General features: G+C 37.6%; 2 protein-coding genes across 3 annotated transcripts in view; both read right to left on the reverse strand.

Moving 5' to 3' along the window:
- Positions 1–314: 314 nt before the first annotated feature.
- On the reverse strand, positions 315–3062 carry LOC125255780 (cytochrome P450 26A1). Its single transcript, XM_048171263.1, has 7 exons — positions 2733–3062; positions 2357–2581; positions 1787–2068; positions 1542–1697; positions 1312–1446; positions 1047–1199; positions 315–948 (listed from the first exon to the last, which is right to left on the reverse strand). Exons 1-7 carry the CDS (start codon positions 2919–2921, stop codon positions 610–612), a joined length of 1479 nt encoding a protein of 492 aa, XP_048027220.1. The 5' UTR covers positions 2922–3062; the 3' UTR covers positions 315–609.
- An 8693-nt stretch (positions 3063–11755) lies between these two features.
- Positions 11756–22705, reverse strand: part of exoc6 (exocyst complex component 6) — a 77116-nt gene continuing 66166 nt past the window's right edge. Inside the window, exons 20-23 of one of the 2 annotated variants that reach the window (XM_048169855.1) lie at positions 22027–22100; positions 16661–16773; positions 15274–15285; positions 11756–13284 (exon numbers count right to left, since the gene is read on the reverse strand). In XM_048169855.1, coding sequence (XP_048025812.1) covers positions 13152–13284; positions 15274–15285; positions 16661–16773; positions 22027–22100 — 332 coding nt within the window. In that variant the 3' untranslated portion in view covers positions 11756–13151. The remainder of the gene's footprint in view (positions 13285–15273; positions 15286–16660; positions 16774–22026; positions 22101–22705) is intronic. The other variant, XM_048169854.1, reaches the window with a different exon arrangement.

A 22705-nucleotide genomic window follows, 5' to 3' on the forward strand; every position in this document is an offset into this window, starting at 1 on the left:
ATATAATTGCCACTGATTATTTACTGTGATAAAGTGCTCTGCGTGAAAACAGTTTAACCGTTTTCTATTCAAAACCATTATCCTTATCTGGACCCACATATAGTTTGTTTCTTAAAGACAGGGCTCCAGGTACTTTGCATTTCATAATGCTTTCTTAAGATCTTAAGATCATTCCTGTTTGCAGAGTTAAAGCCTTTTCAGATAACATACTGATTCCTTTTCTTTTTTTGCATGATAAAGGTTCAGGGAATTGTCCAGAACGTTCTATGCATGTGGATCACAACTTAAAACAATGCCAGCAATGAAAAAACTTCTTTTGAAATTTGAAAGAATTTGTTTTATTAAATAAAACCCATATGATAAAGAGCAAGTTAAATAAGTTGCATACAGTACAAAAGCTATATAACACAACTACATTATAAATATACATCACAGACACTTTGTAGAATTACAGTGATCCATGAAAAAGTAGTGCCCTCGTTTTTGCTTTCTTGTATAGACTTATATACACATCTTTTATATAAACAAAATATAAAATATCCAATACATCACAGCTCATCTAAAAAACATATGTACAAAGCTCGTGTTAGTTCAGGACTCATTTCCAGACTAATTTCTGACGTAACTACTGAACTTGGTGGGGAGATTGTCCACTGGGTACACCGTTGGGCCCGTTTTCATTGTCGGGGGTCCGTTTGAGAGAATCCAGTTGCACTGCTGTGTTAACTCAACTAAAAAGATCTTGAGTAACACTTTGGCGAATTCTTTGCCCACACACATCCTGGAACCGCCACCGAAGGGGATGTAGTTAAACCTGGAGCCGTCCTCCAGGCCTTTACTCATGAATCTCTCTGGCTGGAACTCATCTTTGTTAGGAAACACCTCGGCGACGTCATGCGTGTCACAAATACTGTAAATGACATTCCATCCTTTAGGTATCTGGTAACCCTGAAAGGGAAAATAAAAGAATTCAGCGTTAAACAAAGAGAGTATTTTAACAGAGGACATTGAACTACATTAATGATCAGCCTTGAAGTTTAACTCACATTCAATTCAAAGGTTTTGAGCGCCACTCTGAAGCCTCCAGGTACAGGAGGGTTGATTCGGAGAGTTTCTTTAATCACACATCCAGTGTACTTCAGCTGTTCCAACAGCTCCATACTTAAGGTCTTTCCAGGCGAGTAGATGCCCAATTCAACCTGTGGATTAAAAAAATAAAAAAAAGTCCATTAGCCCACACATTGGTAGTAATGCAATTAAGTAATGCAATCAGATTGAGAAGAACTCAACGTTGAACTTTTTGGATCATACCTTCTCCTGAATCTCCTCTCTAACTTTCTGCACCACCTCTGAATTCAGACCCAAGAACATCACCAGTGAGGTTGCAGTGCTGGCGGTGGTCTCATGACCTCCAAACAGAAGCTCAGTAGCTGCTTCTTTCATTGCCTGAGAGGAAGAAAAAAACGTTATTAACGACGTTTGATCTCACTTCACTTTTGGGCGTAAAACAATATCCGACAAGTCTAATGAAAAATAATTACCTGCAGACTGAAGGGCTCTTCACTTCTCCTGCTGTTCTCAATCAACAGCTGAAGAGCATCTTTGTGTTTTTGCTCATTTTCATTGTCATCGTCTTGAATTTTCTTCCGGATGTTCTCCTCAATTTTAGAATGAATGAAATTGCGTGCTCTCAGACCCTGCCGATCACATTACAGATCGTTATTACATGAAATTTATTTCACGTACCAAAAATGAATCTTCAGACTGTCGTTCTATAATAACTTACCCTGTACAAGCCACTGAAGGGAACATCAATAGGCAAGGAGAACAAGTTTTTGATCATTTCCTCAAAAGCTTCCACCAGTTCCTGCTCGTCCGTCTTGATTTGCTCCGGCTCGAAACCAAGCAGGATTCTCATGGCTATACGGAACATGAGTCGCTTCATCTCCGGGTAAACCAGGACACATGCATCTCTCTGCAGCCAGTCTTGAATGGCACTCCTCACCTCCTGCTGGATCACTGGGATGTAGTGCTCCAGAGCATCTCTTGAGAACGCTCTCATAATGGCCTAAACAGAACATTAAAAAAAAATCATCATTTCAATGCAAAGACTGAATTTGAGGTGCTTTAAAAATACATCTGCAGAGCTTCTAGGATACTAAATATGATTTAATCAAGGAGCATCAAATATTTCAAAGTTCCTCAAAAACTTTAAAGGAGCAACCACTGATATACTACAAAGTTCTTGCATGAGTTTCCTCAGAGAACAATATAGGAGAAAGTTTTGTAAATCACTCCCAACATTAATGCAATTTCATATAAAACACAGTACAAAAGTACTGATTGGCATCCTTACCTTTTTCTTGTTTTTGTGTTGAGAGCCATGAACATTGGAGAGGGTGTCAGAGCCCAGTATAGTTCTCACTGATGCTGGCCACTGAACTGAGACCAGCTTGTGTTCGCCCAGCAGAATCTGCCTCACGTTATCAGCTCCCATCACCCTGACAGTCGGGTTACCAAAGAGGTGCGTTTTGTAGATGCATCCGTATTTCTGGCGTTTCATCCGGAGGAACTTTCTTCTCTGTGTATAAGGACAACGTGTTATTGGCACAAAGATTCCAAAGCGCATGTTTCGTTCCACATGTATCGGATATTAACACAGCAAAACATTAGTGAACATCGCATTTATCAGTACAATCATATGAACTTGTGCAATAAAAGTGCACGCGTACCTGGAGGATCAGCTGGAGCGTTTCTCCAATGAAGGGTAAGCCCATTGTACCTGGCGGCAGTGGACTACCACAGCTCGGATCGACCCGTCGAATCAATAACATCTCCCACAACTTAACCGCGGCGAGAAAAAGCAAAACGGGAAGCACGATGGTGCAGAGAAAGGTGACTATGAGAGTGTACAGCCCCATGCTGAAGCGCGCAAAGATCGCCAAAGAGCTTCTGGAGAGGAGATGCGTCTTTACGCGCAGACTGAGGGCGTTCTCGCTTGCGCGCCCTTATATATCCATTGCGCGCAGGTCTCCTCCTGTTACCTTCCTCAGATAAATTAGTTCACACAAAGTTCATCTTTAATTGTGGTGTCATCTCGCCCCGCCCACAGGGCAGACGCTGCTCCAAACTCTGAACCATTTGTTATAGGCGCATTTTAATACCACCTCCTGTAGAAGGCAGACAATCCTGAGATTTCACTTTGAAAAGGTGTTAATTCCCCCGACACAAAAGGAAGCATCCGAGGCTCTTTTGTTGCCAATATTCCCGTCGTTTACACTCATTACTCTGGGCTTGTGTGCCATCAGAAATGCCGTAGAGGATTTAATTGAGGAGCTTAAACTGTGAAGTTCTACTTTTACATTTTAAATCCCTTAAATGTCCCTCTTTTTGTCCTCCTTTGGCGTGGGGGTTCTTAAAAAGGTCATTACTCAGGTTAAACAGCTTACCTTCACATGCATGTACATTTAAATGGCAATATTTATTTGCGTTTATTCATTTTAATTTAATTTATCACTGGAAATAAAATCAATTTTTAATATTAAAAAATTAAGATTATTTATAAAAATGACATTTCTCATTTAGACATGTACAGTTGATTTGCAAAAAAAAAAAAACATTTATACAGAGTTCATTCAGGTCATTATTATCAGGTCTGTTTTTTACAATATCAATATTCATTGCAAAATCTTTTTTTGTGTGTGTGTGTGTGCTTCCGTCTGTTTATCTAACTAGTCTTCACTGAGATCAGTGTTTGAAATAAGTTATGACAGATACCTGTGTTGTCAGGAGTGTGGTATATCTGATCTCATATTAGACTTTAACCTGTAACAATGCCGTAGATGTTTTCCTGTGGAGCAGAGTGTGCAGTAATATCATAAATATGATCATTGTCTCGCTGCGGGTTCAAACCCGGGTCAGCTTAAAAAGTGACGGAGCAGAGCAAGGTTACCGGTACATGAAGAGCAAACACCCACAGCAGTCTGAATTACTGTTTTTACGACAGCCATAACGTGGAAAAAACAAGCTGGGAAGGCAGTCAATTAAAGAGACAGGATGGCTCCAAATTTTTCCCTCTCTTCATTCTTTGATGTGTGTCTGCCCTGCATTTCACCTTTCATCCTGTGTGATGGGATGGGGAAAAGTCACGCATGACATATCTATGTTTGCGGGTATTTTAGGTATGTGTCTGTGTAAGCAACTCATTCATATGTTAACCCATTACACGACCGTTGCCATATTTATTCTTCGACATGACCCGACCGTGCCAAATGCCCTAAGTGAACCTTCAAACTTGGCCTTATTTGTGAATTTGTGCAATTACGAGGCCTGTTTTCCCTCGTAAGAGTCGTAGCAGTGTGTGAAATGCTTTGACGAACCTAATAAAGTCTTTCAACCGGAGCCAAGAGCAATGCAACCTGAAGTTCAAGGATAGTTCACTAAAAGAATTCTTGCTATAGCTTCTTCCATTTCAGTTATATTCTGTATGTAGCCTGTGATATTATCCTACTCTGCAGTGCTATACTTTAACCCACTGGTAACTTTTGTGAACAAACTTTACTGTTGAGTTTGAAGAGTCTAAAAATAGTTGTTTATATATTAACTGTCAACTATAAATGAAAATGGATTTTATACGAATTTATAAAGTTGTTTAGTTCCATTTTGCGATGCGATATATGTTATAGATCCATAAAAGTATGTATATGTGTGAGTAATATGTAGATATATATATAAAGGCTGCAGTTGGTTTCATTGAGCTATCCAAAGACCCAAATACATGTGATGATATAGCTGAAAATACTTTGGGATTATTAACTATTGAACTAATCGTCCTGGCCAGAAAGCTGAAATGAACTGAATTGAATCTTAAAGGGATAGTTGACCCAAAAATGAAAATTCTATCATCATTTACTCACCCTCAAGTTGTTCTGTTCTGTTGAACACAAAGGAAGATATTTTGAAGAATGTGTTAAACTGAACAGTTTTGGGGCACCATTGACTTCCATTGTAGTTTTTTTCCTACTATGGAAGTCAATGGTGCCCCAAAGTGGCCTGGTTACAAAAATTTCTTCAAAATATCTTCCTTTGTGTTCAACAGAACATAGAAAATTACAGATTTGGAACAACTTGAGGGTGAGTAAATGATGATAGAATTTTCATTTTTGGGTCAACTATCCCTTTAAGTGCCAAATGTTCTATTATTTAACATTTCAATCCAAAAAAAAATCACTTTCATTTTGCATTGATAGATGTTTTAATACAAACTGTAGCTAAATATAAAACAGTATAAGTTTTCATTACTAAAAAGACTCCAAACGGAGTTGCCTCAGCGCTTTCCCCCAAGCTATTTTCGATGTTTATTCCTCCATCTTGAGAAAGTTATATTCTGAGTCATCGCTAACGATACGTGTCTCGTATGAGCTGTAATCTCCAACGCTGAGTTTGTGTTGGTCTCAGTGCTCGTTCCCGGGCGCTGGTGACCCGCTGGTGACCCTGCAGCGCGGACCCTGACATCTCTGTGAACTCTGGGCGCAAAGCTCGCCAAGTTCACTGTCCATCAAATAACGAGATACGCAGCCTGAGCAGCAGTAATTATCCACACTGCCATCTATTCTGCGCTGTCCATCACAAAAATCAAATCAAGGGCATCATTAAAGCCACTTACAGTAATGTTCTAATTGGGTCAAGAGATAAACAGCCTTTCACTGGTGTGCGAGAGAGAGAGTTTTAATTGGAGCCTCGGATGTTGATCGTCGCCTTTATCACAGTTTCACCCCCATCACAGAGGTCCGCCACTTATATTTAGCTATACAAGGAATAAGCTCTTTTAAAACTGGTGGTGAAAAGTAGTCTGTGAATTAAATAATGATTTTAGGAAGGGGTAGAATTTTGTAAATTAATTTCTGACAGTAATGTTCGGGGCACAATATTGCGCGTGAACAAATCGTCTTTTGTTAAATGCCAACCGTTTGAACGATGTTTTAAACAAAACACCTTTGTGACACATGTAAAAGTCTACTAAAGAGTCAAATAATGGCAGTATTTGAGTTATTTTCGATACAGTTCGGAACAGAAAGCGCGTGAGCAGCGTGTTGTTGTGATTGTTCCCTCCTCAGGAGAATGAGGGAAAGCCTCGAGCGCCCTGACTTCTAATCTTAATTTTTGTGTTGACAGAAAAATGTTTGCTAAAAGTGTAGCTTTATATCTAATTATAAGCAACCAAGCCTTAATTATGGGGGTAAGATTCCCCCATCCCCACATAATTCTTACCTTGATAGAAAAAAGAATTGTTTTCGATTACCACACGTTGCCTGTAAAGATTTCTCTACGCTCGCTATGATCATATAAAGTGATTCACTGTCAGCTATTTCAGATTATATTCAAATGAATGCTACACCACGCATTTCTTTACATTGGATGACATGGATGCCTGCTGGAGCTACTGGTTGTTTTTGTTTACTCGCATAAAATGACTCGCATTAGTGACACGTGGCACAGCTATAGGTAGTGAATTTGTCTTTGATTTATGAGTTTACATGACATATAGACCCGCGAACGCAGTTTGAACCGTGAGCACCGCAGGAGGGGGTCACGAGAGCACAGCCAAACAGTTCACTAAAGGGTCAGACTGAAGACTGACTTTAAGCTATATAACCTCCAGCCTCTGGAGTCTCATTCTGTCTTTTATTTGCATTTAAAAATACTGCTGCTATTAAAGGCTCTTTCTTGCCAAGCAAAACAAAACGATTAGATAGGAGAATATATAAAATGTTCTTAACTGTGTCACTAAAGGGTGAAAAGAGCTTATATGGTAATTCCTGTCATGCAGTGGCTTTTGGACTCTTGCTGTTGTAGACAAGAATATCACTGCATTGTTGTTGTTTAAATAATTATTTCTATAAAGGGCATTAGAAATATGCTCCTGATAAGATTAGGCAGTTAAACTTTAATTATTATACCTTGATTGAGCTGAATGTGCTGTTAGCAATTGCTCAGTGAGAGAGTTTACTTGAGGTTGTGTCAACTTGAAGTTCATTTTGATATATATTTGTAATGATGTTGTAATTCTGTACTTATACATATTGTGTTTACTTTATTTAGCCTATATATATTTGTTTGTAATTACCTGTATTGTCAGCTTTCTGAAGTTGTCTTCTCACATTGAATCTCTTTAAGATGTGCAACTGCATACTTGATGTACTGATGTTTAAGCTCCCCTCCCTTTAGCAGCGACATCTCTTCTCTTCTCTGATGATGTGTTTACTGGTGTGAGGGCGGGACAATCTGTCACTCACATGAGATCAACCAATAGCGAACCACAAACATCCAACTATCTAATTCCCGATTGCCAAAATCAAGTCCCGCCCTACACTTTTTCTTGTTGGAGAAGCCGTTTCACTTGGAATACATATGGGAAGAAAAGACTGTTACGACTTCTGTTTCATGCCGACTTTAAATCCCCATCAATTTTAGTATTTTTTTCATGGAGGGTGATGTCATTAATTTGGTGGAAATTTCAAAAGACTAGGATGAAAAGTGATGTTGACAGAAAAATTCCAAATACATTCAACAACTATGTGCTATTTAGTATATATACGTTGTATTGAATTCTGTACAGATGTTTACATTGATCAATTTGATCATTTAACATACAAAAAAAAATTATCAAATGTTAACAGTAAAGCTATTTGTATTATATTTGTATTATTTGTATAATGTTAAAGGGTTAGTACACCCAAAAATGAAAATTCTGTCATTTATTACTCACCCTCACGTCGTTCTACACTCGTAAGACCTTCGTTAATCTTCGGAATACAAATTAAGATATTTTTGATGAAATCCGATGGCTCAGTGAGACCTGCATAGACAGCAATGGTACTTCCTCTCTCAAGATCCATAAAGGTACTAAAAACATATTTAAAATAGCTCATGTGAGTACAGTGGTTTAATATTAATATTATAAAGTGATGAAAATATTTTTTGTGCACCAAAAAAACAAAATAATGACTTTTTAACAATATCTAGTGACGGCCGATTTCAAAACACTGCTTCTTGAAGCTTCGGAGCTTTACGAATTAAATCAGTGGATTCAGCAGTTTGCCGGTTTGATATGCGATCCGAATCACTGACTTGACTCAAAAAGATTCATACGCTCTGAAGCAGTGTTTTGAAATTGGCCATAACTAGATAGAGTTAAAAAGACATTTTTGGTTTTTATTTGGTGCACAAAAAATATTCTCCTCCCTTTATAATATTAATATTGAACCACTGAACTCACATGAACTGATTTAAATATGTTTTTAGTACCTTTATGGATCTTGAGAGAGGAAGTATCATTGCTGTCTATGCAGGCCTCACTGAGCCATCGGATTTAATCAAAAATATCTTAATTTGTGTTGAGTAATTAATGACATTATTTTCATTTTTTCAACCCTTTAAAATAATTTCCTGCATAATGGTACTGTGAGGTCAGAATTTGCTGAACAGCAGTGTTAAGATTACTAAGTAATTAATTACTGTAATTTAATTACTTTTCCCTTAAAAAGTAAATTATGGTATTACTCAATTTTTTTGCAATTTAATTACAGTTACTTCTGATGTAATCACATTAAATACTCTATAGAACAATTATATATAAAAACAATAGTGGATATGGGATTTAGAAAGTTAATGATAATGCAATAATTTTTAGAAAGCGTATTAGTACAACAATCTAATTACACCGTTTAAGATGTAATTATTAGCAAGTAATTAATTACTGTTTTAGAGTAGTCTACCCAACACGGTATTTATATAAATGGAGGACCAGTTTGAAAACGCTTATCCTCAAAGTCAAAGAATGTGAAATAAACATGGAGTCCATTGACAGGGTGAACTACAGGCACTATCTTTGGGATCGTCTTGGTAGCCAGTTTCAATTCTGAGCTGAAGAGCAGTTCAACAGCAAGGGTCCAAATGGAACGTAACTGAAACTGAACAGGTTTGCTCTCAGTTCTTTCTGACACATTAAAAAAAATTCCGAAACTGGTCAATTGGATCGGTCTCATGCGTGTCTCTGATGCTGTATAGAACACCATCTCTTGGGATCTGGCAAACAAATAGTGTCAAACAATACAGTATCAATTTATTTACTTACACATTTTAATTTCTGTTGTAATACATGGGTTGCAATGAAATATAGCCCTTTGTCATATTTATGAATGTCCGAATGTCTTTATATTAGATTAAAAATTCCAAGTGGCATCTATTATAAAGAAATATATCACAAACATAAAAGGTTAACAAGTTTGCAATGAAAAAACAAAGATATTTAGTATTGTTACACTTGATTGTCAATGTTATTGGATTATGCTGAGAGTTAATGTGATGATATACACCTCTGATCGACACCTGAGAAGAACTGACTTCATATATCCACTAATAATAAGTCCATTGCTTCATTTTTCAAATAGCATTATGTTCACAATTAAGGTATCATTATATGAAACAAAAGGATGGCAAATGACATTTTATTTTACCATGTGTAAAAATAAACCAGACTTTAGACACATACTTACATCTAACTCAAAGGTTTTAAGTACAGTCCTGTAGTCGCAGTCACAGTACCTCCTTCACAACACAGTCCAGGTATCTCAGTTTACCCAGATGCTCCAGCATTACATAATTCGGCTGTGACCTCACGCCCATGAAATGCAACACTTGCGAGCTGATGACCACTGGGTCTGTCGGTGGCCTTATTCTTGTGCCTCTTGTGCCTGGCTTTAATATTGTATTTTTGAAGCAATCTTTACTTGTCTGTTTATATATTGGAACTTAACTTAAAATTGTAAGTTAATGTAAAAAAAAAAAAAAAAACTTATAGGAGCAGATTAGTTGGTCATGATGATATAATTTGTGTAAAAACCTAAAGGCTTTTTTTTTTTTTTTTGTATAAACCACTGCACTGCTCAACAAACTATTATTTTCTGGTGTAATACTTTGGCAGGGAGTTAAATTCGGCACAACACCAGACTACCGCCATTAGCACTGGAGCCACCACAACTGGTGTTGTGCTGAATTCTGACCCCTGCCAAATTACAACCCCACCTAGTATTGGTAGGTTTAGATGTGGGGGAGGGGTTAGGATTAGGGGTGGGGTTAGGATTAGGCAATCAGGTAGCGACTTCAAAGAGGGGGGTAATAATTTGGCAGGGAGTCGAAATTCGGCACAACACCGGCAACGACGACATAATCCCCGTGTCCCAAAGGCTCATCTTCAGAATCCAGTGCTATGTGTTACTGCTTGTGCGACAGAGAAGGATGAGGGATCTTCCATTATACATCAATGTCAAAAATTTATTCCTTGCTCGTTTTTGTAAATGATGCAATAAACAAAATGATGATTGGCTATAGAGAATCGACAACTGGGTCATCTTTGGTGTCGCTTGTTATAAATATTGGAGGTTATGGTCCACCTTCAGTATGACATACTGAATGAAGGGCTTTAAATATTTGCCAATAATAGGCCTATATCTTCCTATAGAGAACATCCCAAATGGACTACATGGGAATTATTGAAGTGTTATGGAGAAATATCATAAAGCCCTCATCTGTTCAAACATAAATATTACCTCAAATGCATATCTTCTAAAATAACACCGATCAGGCATAACATTATGACCATCTTCCTAATATTGTGTTGGTCCCGCTTTTGCTGTCAAAACAGCCCTGACCCGTTGACGCATGGACTCCACTAGACCCCTGAAGGTGTGCTGTGGTATCCGGCACCAAGATGTTAGCAGCGGATCCTTTAAGTCCTGTAAGTTGCGAGGTGGAGCCTCAATGGATCAGACTTGTTTGTTCAGCACATGCCACAGATGCTCGATTGGATTGAGATCTGGGGAATTTGGAGACAAAGTCAACACCTCAAACTCGTTGTGCTCCTCAAACCATTCCTGAACCATTTTTGCTTTGTGGCAGGGCACATTATCCTGCTGAAAGAGGCCACAGCCACCAGGGAATACTGTTTCCATGAAAGGCCGTACATGGTCTGCAACAATGCTTAGGTAGGTGGTACATGTCAAAATAACATCCACATGGATGGCAGGACCCAAGGTTTCCCAGCAGAACGCCGGCTTGCCTTCTTCCCAAAGTGCATCCTGGTGCCATGTGTTCCCCAGGTAAGCAACGCACACGCACTCGGCCATCCATGTGAGAAAACGTGATTCATTGCTCTGTTATCCAGTTCTGATGCTCATGTGCCCACTGTTGGTGCTTTTGGCGGTGGACAGGGTTCAGCATGGACACCCTGACTAGTCTGCGCCTATGTAGCCCCATACGCAACAAACTGTGATGCACTGTGTATTGTGACACCTTTCTATCAGAACCAGCATTAACTTCTTGAGCAGTTTGAGCTACAGTAGCTCATCTGTTGGATTGGAACACACGGGCCAGCCTTCACTCCTACATCAATGAGTCTTGGCCGCCCATGACCCTGTCACCACTGTTCCTTCTCTGGACCACTTTTAATAGATACTGACCACTGCGGACCAGGAAAATATATATATATATATATATATATATATATATATATATATATATATATATATATATATATATATATATATACACACACAGATACACAGACATTTATCTGATGTGAACTCATATTTATAATGTGTATATACTCATATTTAAACAAATATATTTAAATGTGTCTATACAAAGCTATAAGACTGTGTTTAAGATATTAAAAAGCAAACAAATTGATCAAATGTATTTTTGTGATAATATTTTATTAAAGCACACAAATAAAAATGAGTGGGCTTTGAAAACAACTGAAGTCACTTGGGTTTGTGTAACTCCAGGTAATGCCAGTTAGAGAGTTATGGATATTGTGATTCTGTCTGCCTCATTGAAATATTGAATATCATGACACTTTGACACTTTATAATAACTTTCATAAATAATGTTAACAAACATTATATAATGCTTAACAGATCATTGGCTAATGTACATTCAAATACTTGTAATGTCTTGAAACCACGATTCATCTGTTTTGATATTTGAATATTATAGAACTACTAAATTGTTAAGCAAGTCTTTAAGTTATGAGAGTTATTTTAAAGTGAAACCAATATTAGTGTCGTAAATTTCCAGGAAATGGAAATATGGAAACACTCTCCGAGCTAATGACAAATGTTTTATCTTTACATTCCATTTTCCCCCCCAATTTTAACAAAATATTGTGGTATATATACAATGGTACTTTAAATACATAAGCATACAGTTGCTTGTTAAAACTTAAATAATTTTCAGTGCAAAATGCCTGTAAAAATAAATTTTAAGAAACAAAATAAAACCATAAGTGAATAACGAAATGAATGTGGATTTTTTTTAATGCAACTTTGCACAGTCTGCAGCTGGACCAATTATTGCTTATTTATTTTCATCTTGAAATGAGATTCTAAAGCATTTAAACCCAAAGCTTTCATTTCACCCTGAGAAAATAAAAATTAAATATAATTCTTCTGTGGCGCATTTGTACATCATTCAGTGAAATGTAGCTGACAATTTTAGATTCTTTTACATTAAGAAGTGCTTTCTGTGCACACAAGTTTGAACAAAGTCTGCCAACTTAAAAGGAAAAAATGAAGCATTCTCATGCAAATGTTTTTATCATTTATAAGTTACCTAATCTGAGTCACATTCAACTCAAGGCAGACTGATGGGAAGCATGATTCCATAGCAGTGTTAAATACATTTAAAAATATTTACAATAAAAACTTCATCCTTGTTACACTAGGGAGAATTTCATACAGGTTGCAATATGACCATCAGCATCAGCAGTCACATACACACCTCCGCTCTCTCAAGTGTAGTGTTAGAGTCATTGCACTTTCACAACGTACAAAACATAATTCTCAACCTTTAAAAATACATTACAAAAAAATTACTGCATAACTTCTGTTTTCTTCTTCTTCGATTTACATTATTAGCCTACAGTGGTGAATATTTTGGCAGAAGACATGGAGGATGCAGTCAAAATATACCACAGTACTTTGAGAGTTACCTTACAGCGACTTGAAAAAAGGGCCAAAGCAAGAAGTATAATATAGTTTATAAGTTACGTTGTCAAACCCAGCCCAGTGTTTGGAGTTCAGTGAACGACTCTAGGAATGCTGGGACATTCCGTTCACCAGACTTCTCAGCTGCTTTACCACCGTCTCGATCAATTTCTGCTTGTCACGGTCGTTCTTCCTGAACTGGGAGAAGATGTTGTTCTTTTTACTTGTGTCTTTCATCCTGGAAAAGCAATATGAGATGATAATATAACAGTTTATAACAGCGGTTGAACATATGATGAAGACAGTACATGCACACTTCAGAAAACAGCTATATATATATATATATATATATATATATATATATATATATATATATATATATATATATATATATATATATATATATACCAAAATTTATTCAGACACCTTGAACATTTCATTCAATAATTCAGTTTATTCACTAAAGTTTAAAAAATTGGTAATAAAATATGAAAGATCTCAGAGTTAAACTGTCAGAAAAAAATTAATCTTAATTGTGTCAGATAACGCTTAAGCAAAACATGGTCAGGTTAAAGTGTCTGAATAATTTTTGGTTCCAAATTTTCATAAATTTAACTGGTTGTCCACTGTATGAAGAATTTTTGGGCATAATACGTCATAGTTTACTTTATTTTGCTATCCTCACTTACATAAATAAACTATAGTGTCCTGCACCCACTAGTAAAAATATATAAAAAATGTCTGAATAATTTTTGGTATATATATATATATATATATATATATATATATATATATATATATATACATACACACACACACACACACACCAGCGCTCTCTCACGACCAATCCGTACAATCCGTATGGCTAATTCGTACAAATTCATACAATTAGGGGCAAGTTTAGGGGCAGGGTTAGGGGTAGGTCATTTCGTGCAAATTCACAAATTGGCAACACGTAATATACATACGATTTAGCAGAAAACGTACAAATTCATACGAGTGAGGTCGTTTGAATTGTACGAATTAGCTACCTTGTAAAATATGTACAAATTGCCGTGAGACTGGGTTGATACACACACACATATATATATGTAAATATATTATATATACATTACTGTTCAATGTTAACGCATGCAATTAATTAAAAATCCTTAATGCGTTAAAGTAATTTAACGCAAATAAATTACTGAAGCACGCAAAACTGTGTCATTAACGTAATTTACGTCACACAGTTAGATGATCTTAGAAGTCGGGAGTTTATCGCACTCGATCATCTACAATGGCGCAAGCACATTCAACCCTGGTAGGCGGAAATTTTTATTCAAACCCTTTAACCCAATTTGCGATCAGATCATTTTAAGCCGCTAAACTCTGGGAACGTTTTCAGTCCAATTATCCAGTAAGTGAGTTCATTCAAACAATCAGTCCAAAACAGCGCAAATGTAATGGCAGAGAGAATAGAGATTTGCGGCCAGTTTTTATGTGAATTATTCATTTGAGTGTGTGTTTCACTTTAAACCACAAGCTCTGTCATATTATGTGATCGTTTCTGAAGAGTTCTGTGCGAAATACAGACTGAATGGAATGTCAAAACATCCCACCGCTGTATAGCCAGATAATACGCAAACTCTTCTTGGCTGGATAAAGCAAACCAGTGTCTCGCTAGTAAAGTTTTGATGAATGCCGACTGTAATCAATGTAAAGTAGATTGAGGTGATGTACAGGAATCGTATAGTAAGCACGAGTGAGTCAGTGATATTGATGTGCAAACAAACCGTGTGCACGCTCTCGACGCACTGATCGCTCATTGTATTCACAGACACTTTTCATTACATTGTTTCCACACACATTCAGGATGTTTTTATCTGTCATATGTATGTTGCTGTGTTTAGTAATTCTGAATGGATCTGGAAACCGTAGTAGGTATATGCAGTCAGGTCAAGCCTGTTGGTTTAGTTGGTTTTCAGAGAGGTAAGAATCATTAGTAATGAATTAGTTATGATATAGTGATGCATGACTTGTGTATCATGATATGTGAATTATTCGTATTATATTATTATTCAGCCACTCTGTACAATATGTATGCTGAAATGGGTGTGGGATGAATAAATGATGGTGAAATAAATTATATTTATTCTAAGAATGATAATATCCATATCTCAGAGTCTATTCATGCAGCATATCACATTACTACGGAGAGAAAGAAATCCATGTTGGATCTACGTACCCCCTGTTGACCCTGGCATTGGTTAGTAAAAAAAAGAAAAGAAAAGAAAGAGGACGAAGATTATATATTAGATTGAAAGGACAAAGCAGAGCTCCAATGTTCCGATCACTCCATCTTTTGTACACTGATGTTTGGGGTTCTGTTCTAAAACTAGCTGCCTTCAAAGGGAGTGTTCACACTTGGCAGGTTTGGTTCTACTAAAAAGAACTCTCGTATGATTGCTCTGTCAGTACGGTTCATTTGAATAAGTGTGAACGCTGCCATCTGAAACCCGCTGTGCACCAAATGAGGACTGAGACCCACCTTTTCAGTTCCAAATGATGCTGTTCGGATGTGGTTTGACTGAAATATGAACACAACATGGACCAAAGACATCTAAACTAACCAAAAAACAGGACGTTGCGACCCTAAAAAGGACAAGCACATTTAGCCCAGCACACAGCATTGTTCTGGATGTTCGGCAAGTTCTGTAGCAAAATATGTCATAAAAGCCATCTTTTGTTTTGCATGTTTAGGTTTGGTGTTAAAATTGACAGTGTGAATGCTAAGAGAACCAGAACTAAATCTGGTATCATTTTCATAGACGGTGAGTGAACCAGCTCCAGGGTAAAGCTAAAGAGATGCGCTTTCCCTTTAAAAACTTAAATTTAAATAGATCTAGATAGAAATAGATGTCACCGCACAACCAACACATCCCAGCATAAATGCTCCTAAATAATTATTGGTTATTAAATCTACATCCACAAACCACTGTTACTTTTCAAATTAAAGCAAGCATGTATGCGGGGATTGGCATGACAGAAAGCATGCAAAGAGCGCTCCTTTTATAATCACTAAAAGCCGTCACTCATCTTAGTTCATCGCGATCTCACAAAGTTCCGTTATAATCAATGAAGCTGACTGTACATTGAATCTTGTATTTACATAAAGTCTACACTGTTTGTTATATTGAGCGGATTTGCAAGCGTGCAGAACTCAGAATCCACTCATTGCTCAAAACAGCAGAGCTGTTGTTCAGTGCTAACTTAAACACCTCTGATTGGCCATTGCGTTCAAGAAATCAACAGATATTTTTTGTGATTGGCTACACTGATCAACGCTGCAAAAACATGTTAAGTTTGTTAATCAGAAGCAGCAGCAGGCAGTGGATTGAGAAAGAAAATTTCACGCTAGCCTCAAGTTTGTGTCCAGGGGAAGGCTAAGCCTATGACCATTTTCTTTTTTTGGTCTGGATCAAAAGAACCAAGAGAAGTGAACTACAAGTGTGAACACACCCTAAGGCAGCATGATAAACAATGTTTAAACACTCTATGAAGCTCAACTGATTTCAATGGAGTTTGTTTTATGCATTTCTTCACTGAAGGAAAGAGTAGAAAACAATACGTACTTCTCCAAAAGTGCTAGCGCAGTGGAGGGGTTAACCCGCAGGTACTTCGAGGTGGGCTGTCCGTAGTCTGCCAGGTACGTAGACCAATCCCACACCATAAACAGATCTAGAAGCTTCAACAGAGGAAACAGATGTTCCACATAATCAATGGATAAAAAAAACAGCTGTGTGTAGACCAGAACTTTGTGTGAACCAATAGAATATGTGAATTAGTGTCATTTGTGTTCATTTTCATTTAGCATATTGATAATCAGGGCTGTCACATGTTCTAACCAATGAATTTATAAAATTATAAAATTTTTAAATATAATTTTTATAGAGATTGCATACATAATTCAAGCCAATGAAATATATCAGATTCACTGAAAAAAAAAAATCTAGATTCAAATGTATGTTCATTTTTAATATTTTAATATTTATTTGCATGACTTTTTACAGACTGGACTTTTTCCATGTGAAAACCATAGAAAATTTCTTCTAACATATGTAAAAAACTTGGCTTGAGCTATATTTTTTTTTAAGTGGGGAAGTCGATTTATTATTGTGTTTTCTAAACAAGAATACTCTAGACATGTTGCTAACGAAAGTTATTTTATCGACTTAAATATTTAAGTATTTGTTCAAAACCTGTCCAAATGTTGTCCCAAATAGATTCATCTGAACAAACAATTTTAAGTTGGACAATGTTTTGCAAGTTCTCAGCATGTATTGTAGCCTGAAACAAATATGTGGTAACTATTATAAAAAATGATCACTGCTTTACATTTCAATGTAAACCCTGAAAAGCCTGACATATAAAACAATTGTCATGCATGGATAATCAAGTAAACCTAAGTTGCTTCAGTTAGTAAGTGTTCACCTTGAAATATTACTAACAATATATAAAGTTACTGTTACATTTATTTTCTAAAAGTCGGTAAAGTCATTTTTTACAATGCAGTAGCAAAAAAAAAAAAAAAAAAAGTCAGAAGTTTTCTATAGAGAAGTGTGTGAGGTCATACACTAATAGTGGGGGTTAGTACTAGGGCACTTATTGGGGAGCTGGGAGCACTTTAAATGCAAAAGGAAGAGAAATCCCTCCGTGACCTCTAGATAACCCAAAGAGGAGCTAATCCTGGCTCCACGGTGCTCTGGCCAGTGGGCTCCCTGCCACTTTGCAACTCTGATTCAAAGCAAGGCTCTGGACACATTGAACTTAATTTGCTGGAGAAGGGCCAGATCACTCACCTCTATGTATGCAAATCAATATCAATCAATGGGGGACAATTCTTGGATGGCTCGTTCATTATGAAGGGCTGGGAGAGGAGGGTTCAGGGGGCTAATAGCACTTCACACCTACTATGTGGTCCGTATTGAGGAGGTCTGTTTTTCGGACCGTTATTTAATGCTGTTTGCTGCTCCTGCTGGGCTGTGACAATATTGCTGCTAAACACACCAAGACCCTGCGGAGCATCATGGGCAACAAGATTGTGCTTGTAAATGTCAATATTTGCAGACCCTGGGCTGGGCAATATAGATAAAGAAATTGAATTTATACTTGTGCATTTTTGCTTTGCTTTTATCCGAAGAGACTTATATGTTATTCAAGGTATGCATGATATGAGTTCATGCATTCCCTGGATATCAAACCAATGACTAGTTTGGACTTAGATGTTTTTCAGGCTTTTGAGAGTATTCGATAATAGGGTTGGGCGATGTCTATCAAATTGGCATCAGACGTTGTTTAAAGTGAAACGTTTAACGTTTAAGTGTTAAGCTCAACTCCATTGGAATTAATAAAAAAACGCTCACTCGGCTCGGCACCAATGGACACGCACCATAAATGTGGCATGCGTCTGGAGAAAGAGAGAACGTGCATGAAGCTGAGAGGGCTTGAATGAAGTGCATTTGGCTTTAGGATAAACTACTAGAGGATATAGCGTTGAATTATCATTACCACAAGCGAGTGCTTTTAATGGTTCCCCAATAAAAATCGCATTCCGGGGGGTGAAATTTGCTTTTTTTAGGGGGTTCCCCTGGTAAAATTCGCATTCCAGGGGCTAAATATCATGTTATTGGGGTTGCTTCAACACGCGGACATGAAAAACAACTCACGGCGACACTGATAAAAAAGCCCAATTCTGTGGGAAAACCATGGACTTGGCAACACTGGTCCGGATGGAAACATGCCGGACTAGGGGTGTAACGGTACACGTATTTGTACCGAACCGTTTCGGTACAGGGCTTTCGGTACGGTGTACGTGTGTACCGAAGCATTACATTGCAACCAATATTCACCACCAATAACCGCAATAAGCTCTGCGTTTTGTTACTTTCGATAAGAAACAAAGTGTCATCCTTCAAATTCTGTCCACGAAATCATGAAGTTTAAACAGAAAATGCCACAGATCATTGTACAGGCGCCTCAGTTCAACGGCAGCGCGAGCGCGGAGCGCAAGTGAACGTGTTCATCTCTTCCTCCTTAATACTAGTTACAGAATAAACATGAAAGAACATCTGAAGGTATGTTGCAAGATTCAGTACAACTTACTGAAACGGTCATATCTCATGTAATCGCTCATTCAGTGTTTCAACGGTGGAAAGACATCAATGAAAGCTTCCGTATTCAATAATATGTCATGATGCATTTACCTCAGAAAAGCCATTCAGTGTTCACAGCTTGTTAGTTCGCTAGAGAAATGAACTCTTTCGCTTAATATATGCACTGTATTAGCCAATATATTCATTATTTTACTTAACCTTTTAGTGATATCCTGATTAGGCTATTTAATGTATGTTTAAATAAATCTGATGTTAAAATAACAGCCACTGTGTAGAAATGATTATATTTCAACAACGAATTGGAGTAAAAACATTTAGAAGTTAATGCAAAAACTGCCTTAGGTGCAGCTTACAGGTTTGCATACAATTTGTTATTTGAGTGTTGATTATTTTATCTAAAAATAAAAAGCAATTGAATTTAGGCTAATAGTTTGGGCTTCTTTCAAGTTAGGGCTCCCTACATAGTTTATAGCATTAGCAGAGATCATTTTTTTTATCCTTAAGAAACTTTTAGTTTTAATTTAATTTAATATATTTAAAGACAAAAACACAATTTGTTCAGTAAACCTCTGTTTAATAATAAAAAAAAGCAATTTTATGTTTAGTTTTCTCTCCACCTGCTGTACCGAAAACTGTACCGAACCGTGACTTCAAAACCAAGGTACATACCGAACCGTGAGTTTTGTGTACCGTTACACCCCTATGCCGGACCACCATTTCAATATCAGTGGTTTAGTTTGTGTAAAACATCAAGTAGCCTATAATTAGTATGCCGTTTTTTTGCATAAGAAAATCTTTACTGTTTAAATTGTGTTCATTGAACTGTTTTGAATGTATTGTCAATCGGGAACAACAACATTATGTTATTATTACCCATTCAGAAAAAAAAAATTATTTGAAGTAACTGCGTAGAAATTGAAAGCATGCATTGCATTGGGCGATATAGTGTGATTAATCAAGATGGGTTTTTTTGCAATCAAGATGCCGGCTCAACATTGGGATGTCTGTCAGCAATCGGCGACGGATGATGGCATTGTCAATCCTAATTGATAAACATTGGAATCCCAAAGTCCGAGACCACGCTGAAAAACTGGGATGCAAAAAAGTTTTAGGATTTAAAAATTTATATTTAAAATAATAAAATCAAATAATCAAAAGCAAAATCTAATATTCTGCACTATTTCTAGGTCACTAATCAAACATTATATACATTGTTTGTTTGCCCTTATTTAGTATCATTATAATCCCGGCATTTCTCCCACAGATCTCACTCACAGCCCAGCATGACCTCACAGTTCACAGTGAGTGCTCTACAGAAAAGTTCACTTCTGAATGTTTCAGTTGAAGAAACTAAGGAGATTTATAATTACAGTGATTTTGTAATGATTTAATGTTGTGTTTTAATTTCTAATTGTTGCAAAAAGTACTTACATAGTGGAAAAGCTGGACTAATGTGAACAACCAATCTATTGTTATACTACCAAAAAAAAGGAGCAGTGTCGCTACTTTTAGCTACTTATTCGTGACGCTGGTGAAAGTGAAGAACACAGTAAACTAGGCAAGTTAAAAATGTGCCTTAAGACATTTTAGTCTCTGTTAAGTGATGTGAACAAGTGAATTTTTGCTAGTATTAGTACAAGCATCTGCAGCCCTGCACAGTATCACCTTACAGACAACAAGGACTTAAGGAAATGTTTAAAACACGACAGAGTAAACAAGAGTCTCCATTAGCCGCCGTGTGATTGGCAGGGACACCGTGACCTCTCTATTCGGTGTCGGCACATGCTCAAAGAAAAAAAACTGTTAGTCCGGAATCTACTCCACGTCAGCCTTCGATAAGAGCTCTAGGGCAGATCTGCGTCATAATGCGTGATGGGAAGGTTATCTACGCTGGGAGGTTGGGGTGAATAGGTAAATTCTGATCGCCAGCGTTCTGCTCTTCTTATCTCTGACCCTGTCCGAGCTCGCTCCGCCTGAATTGGAGCCAGAGCTCGATGAGTGCACTTGAGAGAAGCTGTCAGCAAATCCTCCAAGAAAACAGGCGAAGATCAAAGCGGCGTCATGCTAATGGTAATGGAGAGGTCTTGGCGAGCGGCCACGGTCGTGACACGTTGAAAGACGCCACCCCGACTGGAGCGTGGCATGCAGATAAAGCCAGAGCTGTGCGTTTCTTCATTTCCCATGAACAGGTGGTATATGTGATTCACAGTGCCTACATGTATAAATTCACTATATTTGTTTTCATAGCTATCAATTTGCATATTGTTTGTAGGACAAATATACATATCCAAATAGAAAATCATAGAAAATACTGAGATATATTGTATATCACCATTCAGCCAAAAAATACCTAGATTTTTGGTCCATATCGCCCATCCCTAGATGGAGTCGGTCAGGATGTTCTTTACTACTGTGCGTGTGATTGGAAGACACTGGCGTTTAGCTTTCATAAGCTGTATTACATCAAAAGAGGTATTAGAAACCAGAGGGATTTTGCAATTAGTAATGCCACACCCTAATAATACTTCCCTATATGACATCGCTTTGTAGAAGAAACTTTGACATGACCTCAGTTTACACTTTAAGCACCTCAGGCCCAGATTAAAAGTTCAAACTCCAAGCAGCACAAAAAACAGGACCAAACGGAGAAGTAGCATAATGAACCCCCACTGCGACTAAGGGATTTCCCTTCCTGAAGGTAAGAGTGTTCAGGCTGGGATAATCCATTAGTGCCTGTTAATGCTGTATGTTCTCCACCCTTCCCCTCAGCTCCACTCACAGGGACTGTGGATCAAGAATAGTCATGTCTGCAGAGAGGTCTGTACCTGTCGGAGGTCAATGAAGGCCAACTGCAGCGTGTCCCCCTGGAATCCTGGCACGGGCTCTGAACTGGCAAACACTTCAAAAGGAATAGGAAAATTGTTCATATTAATATGGGTTCTTTAATATGGGCAACTCGTTGGAGTGCATCGTGTAAAGATCAAACCAAACTCTTGAACAATGTTTACAAAGCATTAGTATTACTCTAAAATGTTATCCAAGAACAATGTAACTAAAGAAAGCCAACATATCCATCCATCCATCCATCCACCAAACTCAGGTCATACATCTATTCATCCATCCATCTCAGTTTAGACATCCATCTATATATCCATCCATCCATCTCAGGTCAGACATCCATCCATGACTTACATAATGCGTGTATGTGTCCATCCAAGTGGATTGAGGACGTGAAAGAGAAATCAATTTGGAGTTCACGAGCTACCTGAAACACACTCTCTCTCTCTCTCACGTGCAAATGATAACCTTTCACTCTATTGCGGTGAAACTTGCAATTGATCCACGAATCACATGCGTCCCGAACCGTGGGGCTTGGTCCGTATGGATCACGGAACAACAACGACCCGTTTAACCACTAATATCCATCCATATCCATCCATCCATCCATCCATCCATCCATACATCCATTCAGATACCCATCCATATATACAGGTCATACATCCA

Source organism: Megalobrama amblycephala, linkage group LG20 (assembly GCF_018812025.1).
Source record: "Megalobrama amblycephala isolate DHTTF-2021 linkage group LG20, ASM1881202v1, whole genome shotgun sequence".
Taxonomy (NCBI): Eukaryota; Metazoa; Chordata; class Actinopteri; order Cypriniformes; family Xenocyprididae; genus Megalobrama; species Megalobrama amblycephala.

Excerpts from the sequence above, each read along its gene's own strand:
- LOC125255780 (XM_048171263.1), bottom strand. The coding sequence starts at position 2,921 with ATGGGGCTGTACACTCTCATAGTCACCTTTCTCTGCACCATCGTGCTT. Across the intron at positions 2,582-2,732 it reads CGCTCCAGCTGATCCTCCAG|AGAAGAAAGTTCCTCCGGAT; the intron begins GTACGCGTGCAC and ends CCTTATACACAG. Across the intron at positions 949-1,046 it reads TCAAAACCTTTGAATTGAAT|GGTTACCAGATACCTAAAGG; the intron begins GTGAGTTAAACT and ends TTTCCCTTTCAG.